At 40.6% G+C, this 8,882-nt stretch overlaps 1 protein-coding gene across 1 annotated transcript; it reads left to right on the top strand.

Moving 5' to 3' along the window:
- The first annotated feature begins 6,382 nt into the window (after positions 1-6,382).
- Positions 6,383-8,416, top strand: arl4cb (ADP-ribosylation factor-like 4Cb). Its single transcript, XM_062534422.1, has one exon. The coding sequence runs from the start codon at positions 7,025-7,027 to the stop codon at positions 7,601-7,603; it is 579 nt and encodes a 192-aa protein (XP_062390406.1). The 5' UTR covers positions 6,383-7,024; the 3' UTR covers positions 7,604-8,416.
- Positions 8,417-8,882: the final 466 nt, after the last annotated feature.

The following is an 8,882-nucleotide window of genomic DNA, read 5'->3' as shown; positions in this document are numbered from 1 at the left end:
TACTGTCATTTTCATTCATGCCATTCATCCACTGTGATTCATTGAGAGTTTAATGTGTATGGTTAATGCTTTTCTTCTGAATTGAGTTCAATGCAAACATTTTGCTATCTTACCAACCAGACCAATTCTGGAGGGAACTGAGAATTGTTATGCACCTCACTGTGAGATGCCATTAATGTAGATTGAAAACTCAGCAGTCTGAAAGGTCAAGATGCTTTAAAAAAAGCCTGGCCTTTTATTGAAAAGGAAACATTTTGAGTGCAGGTATATTTTGATAGGAAGAGACTACCAGTATGCAATAGAAATATTACTGAACCGATTTATGCCTGCATGTATGATACTTCTACATTATATAGTATAGTTTCTCTTGTCTTTGTACGGTATGTGGAAATCCCCTGTCTCTCCCTGACCGGTTTCACTTAAAAGTTCTCTATGCGGCGTTATGCAGTTTCTAAGCTAAAACATTTATGTCACAGCAAACATCTCCTCACAATCTGCTAGCTACCTGTCCCCTGAATACAATGTAAAAAACAGTCTCTGTTGACAGGCCAGGCTCCAAAAACAGCCTGGAACTTCCGTCTCAGAACAAAACTGTACCCGCTCCAGGTACACATGACACAGCAATGACACACATCCAATTATTTCCTTTTCGGTTTACGTTTGGATTCCTCAGCTGTCTACTTTCAGTATGATGATTTGCATCGCCTTACCTTGCTACTGAATGTCTAGGAGAGGCAAGATGGCACTTGCCTTTGTGTATGCATGTGGATGAGAGAAGATTATGTGAACATTGATCAACTTTACTCTAGGCAAATAGCATAAATCCAGGAATTCCTTATATCAAAAATATTTCAGCATGTCATTCTGGTGTTGAGGGTGGGTTACTGTTTATAACGAGTGGGTTCTGAAAGGTTGCTCCTCAAAGATTCTAGGGTGCTATAAAATCTTTGCTGCTGCTCTGCGCCGAGCTCTTTTAAACACTGAAACCATGGCAACCCTTTGAGAGTTTGGAGTGCCTGGGCCTTGAGGACTTGCACTGAAGCCGCCGAACAGAAGAGCAACTCACACCTACCGACTTCACACACGCCTGAGGATCCTCTTTTTATCAAGACTTTCTCCAATGTTTACACACCTTCACAGGATAGGCTTGAGGACAATATTTGACATGCCTTTTTTGTATACTTTTGTTTGCTTAAAGATAACAAAAAAAAAAAAAAAAAAAAAAAAAACAAGATCACCCCAAAGGAGAGATGTCCTTATTATATTTTAAAGTCCCCTTCTATCTCCCCATCATTTCTGTAACATAACCCCTTTCATCATCCTCTCTCTTCAGCGCCTTGGTCTTGGTCTTTCTCTTGCATGTTCACTCCTCTCTCCTTGATTCTTTCATGAGTTGGTGTGCCACTCTGCTGGGAACAGTGCATGGCATTCACCCACTAAAAGGGCTCAGTGCGTGTTCAGAATCGAGACAGGAATTACTCATGGGATATCGCTTCTCAGTAGAGTATTCCCAGTCTGGGCCTCTGAACCGAAGTTTTGGAACCCGAAGTTTGGGCTATCCCATCATGCTTTGCACTGGGTTTCCTTATGTCACAATGGATTTGATCACTGTCCTCTCCAGCCACCTCGCAACGACTCTCTACTCTGTCAGGTTGCTCTACTATTTTACTCCGTCTTGCATTAAATATTAACTGCCCCAGCGGGTTGGGAATGAGGGCAGAGCTTGGAGAAATACTACAGCCCTTACTGTACATGAATGAGAAGGAGGATAATGTTATTCCCTTAATGCATTGAGGGATTGAACTTGTAAAAAAAAAAAATGTAAAAAATGTTTGTAAAAAAATATTATTTTATCCATTCCCTGTCAAGAAAGACCTCATGAAGCTCCAGACAACATGGAAATAACAGGCAGTGCAATCCAGATCCGAGTCAAAGAGGGGAGTGCAGGGAAAGGTATTGCTCAAGGTTCCTCACTCTCCATATTAGCCTCAGGAGAATGAACGACCTTTCAAATCACTGAAATACTTTCAAATTGTCCTCAGGGTTAAAGATATGAAAATCCATTTCAAGTCCATTTGTCTTCTCCAAAATCTCCTTTCCATCACAGGAGGAGAACATAAGCGCCATCTGTGTTATTTTAGAACTGACACATTGATGTTGTAATGCAATCAACCCTTATTCAAGAATACATCAAGCCACATCAATATATGTCGCTATAACACATTTATGCCTGAATAACTGACCTGGGTGGTCCTATGAAATACAATAAAGGGTTATCCATCTCACAAATCCTTTCTTATTGGATTTTAATGTGCCCGTGTCCCCATTCAACTATGTCTACTGTTGAGTAAACAGCGAAAGTAACTAAATTGGTGTCTTCTGTTCAGAAATTTGCTAACTTTACAGTATGCTGTCTTCAGAGTCAGGAATGCCACAGAGATGAATTTTCACCCAAGCTTTGTCATTTGTGTGACCTAGTTTTGTTTAAGCTTGTAAATGTTTAACAACTTGCTGCTTAGTCACATTTGTTGTGTGCCTCCGCTACCTTGTGAAAAAGCAACATACATTACAATAATCTTAAAAGGGGCATCCAGGAGCTATGAGAAGATAACAAACATGTTTTTAATTGTGTGTCATGTGCTCGCTTCATTAGTAGCAAATCCTAGAATCAAATAAGAAACATCAAATTGTACTTATGAAAGAGCAACAAATGTATACACATCATTACATTATTTCTGCAAAACATACTGAATATTATCAATGTAACTATTGAAAAACAGCATAGTAATTTTCTAACTATTACATGTGTCACATACCTGCTGAACCCTCTTAGATCTTGGCTTGCTTAGCTTTAGATGCATAGGAGGATGCTGTTGCGTAGTTTATACATTTGCAAGCTTTCTTTGCAGCTGATACTGATTCTGATACTACCATGTGTTCATCAGGACATCCATACATCTCTCACTCATTTTATAATGTTGAAAGAGGAAATGTGCGTGCATGAGCTAAACTGATAAGAAGCACAGAGAAATTACTCTCTGTCTGATATGAATAAATAAAGTGGTCATCTATGTGTATAATTCCCTGGTTTAGACAGGGTAATAGCAAGAACTGACTGCAAAAACAAGGATACATGAGGAGCCAACTCTTCAAGCACATGATTACTCTGGTTATACGCACAGTAACCAGTCCTCTTACTATATCATTGTTTGCTTGTGTAGTGTGTGCGTGCGTGTGTGCGTGCGTGCGTGCGTGTATCAAAAGTACCAAAAGGTACCAGAAGTCCAATAGTCAGCACCAAAAGTCCACCTTAGTGTGGGTGTGTCTGATGCAAAACAGAAGCTGCCAAAAGTCTTAACCTGAGTGTTTGGCCCTCTCCCTCCTTCTCTCTGTATACATGGTGATGAGAGAGCTGGGAGTCCGTGACTGGTACTCCCAGGCTTCATTTAAAAAGCATTCCTTTGTAGGTCGGGCTGCAGTAGGAACACTGGCAGAGATAGTCTCAGATTCATCCATCAGAGGGTCTGACAAGAGAGAGGAGCAATCTACAAACACACACACATTTGAAAGGAGGTTTGTTTCGTTGATTTCTCTTTGGCTAAATTAGTTTCCCTTACAACAAATTACATCAGAAACTGAGGGTGATAACACCGTCCCAAATTCCAAGTTACTCATGTTTAAACATGGTCATGCATTTTTCATATTTGTCTTGCTTAATCTGTCCTGGGTTTGATCACAATTTACATACATTAATTAATACATACATATACATTTACATACATAAAATGAATGTTAAATTGTAGTTATTTTCTGTATGACCAGTGAACAAGTAGCAATATACTCAGTTTCACAACACATTAAAAACTACAGTAAGTACAGTCCCAATTTGTTTTTTTGGCACAGTAGGCCTATAGCCTAGGTTGAACTGTTTCTGTGGCTTTAGGTAACCCAACTACATCTCTCCTATATGGTAGCTTTACCTGTAGTTCAGCTACTTCTAGTGCTAAGTAATAGGTACCTTGCAAAGCTATTATTTTAAAGAGGTTTCTGCAATACTGATTAAAACATTTTTGGGACTCCATATTAATGCAGTCAAAATGCTCTCCCAAAACAACCAATCTGAACTTCACTTTACAACAGAGATGACAAGGCACAACACATTATAGTACGGCTCTACTTTTGATAACATTTTGCAAAATGTCAAGTCACAGTTCACAGCCTTGCTCCATAATGAACACAATTTGTCATAGCTTGTGCATGAGCGCCACTTCAGTTATAGACTGCTTCTTTACTCTGGGATTTCATACATGAATACTGCCATCTAGTGACAAAAAAAGGAATGAAAGTCAAGTCACAATTATTATTTTACTGACTCTAAATATCATGTACTGTATGTGCAGTGAGGGGCATTTCCCTGAGCTTTCGCCTGACATAAGTATATGGCTTTGTGGATTTGACGGTGGACAGTGGATTGTGCTGGTCAGATGTTAAGTGCTAGTGTAGTAACCTAGTAACAACCATATTCTAAACTACAAAATGTCAAACTTTTTATCATACGTAAAAGCAAATCAGTAATGTTGTCTTATTCTGGCAGTGTATTATATCATTTTGAGAACTGAAAAAAGGGAAAGGTTGCCCAAACTTTAGATAGTTATTGGCACAGTAGCCTACTTCTCCCAGTCAATTTATGCATAGTGATATACCAACTGCAACTGATTCACACTCTAAAATGTAAGCAAACCGAGAAGTAATAACTGTTCCAGTATCCCAATGATAACACAAAAATCCATTGAATCTATTTTCTATCTTTTCACAATGCAACTATCACCACTAGATGGCATACCATATCTGTATGAACTCAGCAGGTTTCAATAGTTATCCAGGAAACGTGCACTGTTTATGCAGTCAACTCCACATCTATGGTTTAGTTGCGTCTGAATGGACATCAACAAATGAGGTATATCTCTTTTGGCCACCACAGGACAACACTGGAAAGTGGAAACCACCACTTGTAACTATTTATTTCCATTCCCTCATCATGACCCAGCAACATGACATTTATCTCCCTCTTCTTCTTCTTCTTCTTCTTCTTCTTCTTCTTCTTTTGCTTAGATCAGGGATTCCCAAACTGTGGTGGTAGGCTTACGCGAGCTGCTTCTAGGGGGTACACGAGATGAAAAGGGTTAAAAATCAACTTTTCAAATCTTCTGTAATTAATTCATGAATGAACAAATATTTTTAATCGGGTTATAATGATATGGAGACACAAAATGAAAGGAATTAATTTGTAAACTATATACAGGCTATGTTTTCCTTTTAAAAAGGCGGCTTGAACATGATGGAATGCGAATATGTTACTTTTTTCAATGTGTCAGATGGGGATACGCGAGCCAAGTCAGGATGTACAGTATTGGTAGGCCTATGCGGGGGGAGAGTTTGGCAACCGCTGGCTTAGAGCACGATATATTTGTGCAATATCTGAAATACCTGTTGAGACAACTAGGCTATTCCTCATCACATGGGAGCATTAAAGCTGGTAAGCATGCCATAATAGTCTCTGGTCTGATGGTGGTGTAATTGTGGCAGGATTACTACAATAGGTTAACAGAAAGACTATGTGCACTTTGCATTGGAATATTTCGCTTAGGTCAAGAAAGAGAGAAAGAAACAAGCAAACACATGTCTATGCCAACTATACTGTATTCATTTATTTATTTTATCCAGAGAATCTCTTGGCAACATGGCCTACACCTCTAGATAGATAGATACTTTATTGATCCCCAAGGAGAAATTCAAGAAAAAAATTCACTCTATGTACTGTGTGTGTGTGTGTGTGTGTGTGTGTGTGTGTGTGTGTGTGTGTGTGTGTGTGTGTGTGTGTGTGTGTGTGTGTGTGTGTGTGTGTGTGTCTGTGTCTGTGTCTGTGTCTGTGTCTGTGTCTGTGTGTCTGTGTGTCTACCCAAGTTAGTGAGGAGCAGATAAGTATATGCCTAGACAAGGCGTTTTCCACAACAAATCAGTAGGTGGTAGCATTTCTCCAAAAAAAAAAAAAAGCACTTTGAGTTATGGCCTATACTTGAACTATATTTGTTACATATAACTGTTTGTTGATTCCCGAAATAAATCTGTCTCTGTATCTGAAATATACAGCCTGTCACTAAAGTGAAATTTTGCTCGCTTTGGTGAATTAGGCTGTACTCCTAAATAGACCATCAGTAAGGCCATGAGGTAAACCGACGTTAAGCGTCTTTCAGACCTCTCACCAATTAAATATAGCTCCTTCCATTGCATATACAATTGCTCTGCTAATTTTCTCGGCTGATTACTATTTTAGTAATCGGCAACTTCACCAGCACAGCAATACACTTTGGTCGGAGAAAGGCCTGGTTTGTTTTTGAATTTGTGGGCGGAGTATCTTCAGCGTAACGCCGCTTTGCAGTCTGATTCTACAAACATTGTAGGCTTTAGTCAGTACGTGTGCTGCTTCCACCGGTGTGGTAGCCGACCTGCCACCACCCCAGCTGTCCTACGTTTCTCTGTATCCGGACTAGAACCGCTGCAAGATACTCTACACATACATTACAGAGTGACTGGATGTATTGAGTCTGAAATAGACTATACTCGGCGGATTTATTGGACAGAATTTTGAGAAAACAGAAAAGGAAGACGCACCTTTGCCTCAGTGTTGGAGAAAGGAAAGGTGTTTTCAGGCCAGGACGCCTTCCGAACCGGTTGAACGAGACTGAAAAATCACAGTGCGACTAAAAAACTAAGGTTTGCCCATAGAATGCTAATGTAAACCTTATTATTAGTCTTTGCGGAGGGGGACGCTCTCACAGCAAGGCTGCAACTCATAGCTGGTCAGGTGTCGGAATTACACATCTCTGGCATTTTCCACAGAATTCGTGTCATGCGACATTGAAGCTATTTTCTTGACGCGTGGAAAAAATAGTCGCATCTTGGAACTTAATGCTTTCGGTCACGTAGATACAGCTGAAAGCTGCGCATCATCTCCTGACATAAAATGGGCAACAGTTTCTCTAACGTGTCAGCCTTCCAGTCTCTACATATTGTGATGCTGGGGTTGGACTCTGCTGGAAAAACGACTGTATTGTACCGTCTTAAATTTAACGAGTTTGTGAACACCGTGCCAACAATTGGATTTAACACGGAGAAGATCAAATTGAGCAATGGTACGGCTAAAGGTATCAGTTGTCATTTTTGGGATGTCGGTGGACAGGAGAAGCTGCGGCCCTTGTGGAAATCCTACAGTCGGTGCACGGACGGCATCATATATGTTGTCGACTCGGTAGATGTGGACCGACTTGAGGAGGCCAAGACTGAGCTTCACAAAGTCACCAAATTTGCGGAAAACCAAGGTACGCCACTGCTGGTGATTGCCAACAAGCAGGACCTGCCCAAATCTCTACCCGTGGCTGACATTGAGAAACAACTGGCGCTCCACGAGCTCACGCCATCAACAACATATCACGTTCAACCCGCCTGTGCAATTATTGGAGAGGGACTTCACGAGGGCATGGATAAACTTTATGAAATGATTTTAAAGCGACGGAAATCGCTTAAGCAAAAAAAGAAGCGGTAGGCCTGCTATGGTCCATGGAACCGTTTTTAGCACAGTTATATGTGACATTGTTTTTTGGTATATTTACCAGTTCTTTGTTGCACCGTTTACATTATTCATTTGAAGTGTTTCCAAATTGTTCTAATTTGGATTATGTTTGAAATTGAAGCGTAAAACATGCCTAACGTGTTTTTTTCTGACACAACACTTCCACCGTGGGGCAGGTGGTTTGCTGTGTTGAACCAAAAACTTGAGTGATACGAGTTAGAACAAAACAAACGCTAAGAACGGGCTGGCCCGTTATGTGCTGCTTTCAATGAATTTTCAAATCGGATGGTGTATGGAAGGAGTTGAGCACTGTGAGGACTTTGGACACTGCAGTTGATAATGCGGAATGCCCGTTTTCACAACCATTTTCTAATGGGCATGTAAAGATGGATGTGGATGTGGACCATGTGTTGAAGGAATCTCATGCCTGCTGCCAATGTCCATGAAATCACAACACTATTAAACATTGAGATTCAAGGAACTATTGAAGTGTGGACCCACACCAGCTCGACCACCATGACATGATACTGTAGAATTGTTTGCCTCTGTCTCAAATGGACTCAGTGCAGGTTTTCACTTTGTTCATGGAGACATTGTAGCCCTACATCATGTGGTGTGGACTGTCCCCAGATATGCCTGCAAGATGACCCACCACCACTACTGAGCACTTTTCATTTCTTACCAAAATATTAGAGTGAAACACTGTATAGCAAAACCGATGATGATCGTGTATTGAAAAAAAAAAACATGATTACTGAAGTATTTTTATTATTAAAATGTTTGAAACAATAATATACCCTGTGTTGTTTGTGTTACAAGCTTTGTCCTGCAAACCACTCTCATAGACCACTGGCTTGTACACAAGGCACACAAGTGTGAGACAAATGCTACGATCAGGTATACTTTCTTGTTGGTCCTTTTCATTAAAGCACAATTGGGGGTCTTACAGTGTGAGTCCCTGGTGAAAAGAAGGAGCCAGCCTTCCCTTGGGGGTGGGGTGGGAGGAGGAACATGTTAATTTCAAAGCCTCAGCCTTTGAGACCTGTTGGGAGGCCATTACAAAATGCTGACAGAAAAAAAAATACTCCTGCCACGTTTGAAAACAGATGTTCCAATCAGTCCTTTCATCTCAACACAACGTGCTAATTGTTGTATGTAGACGAATCTTCACATGCATGCCCTGTTTATTCTCTCCCCATGTACCAGGCCAGACACACACACCAGGCTACTACAGATACTCTGGTCTGCTGAG

This window comes from Sardina pilchardus, chromosome 4 (genome assembly GCF_963854185.1).
Source record: "Sardina pilchardus chromosome 4, fSarPil1.1, whole genome shotgun sequence".
NCBI lineage: Eukaryota > Metazoa > Chordata > Actinopteri > Clupeiformes > Clupeidae > Sardina > Sardina pilchardus.
The sequence above is the reverse complement of the archived record's forward strand: the minus strand, read 5'-3'. Positions and strand labels throughout refer to the sequence as shown.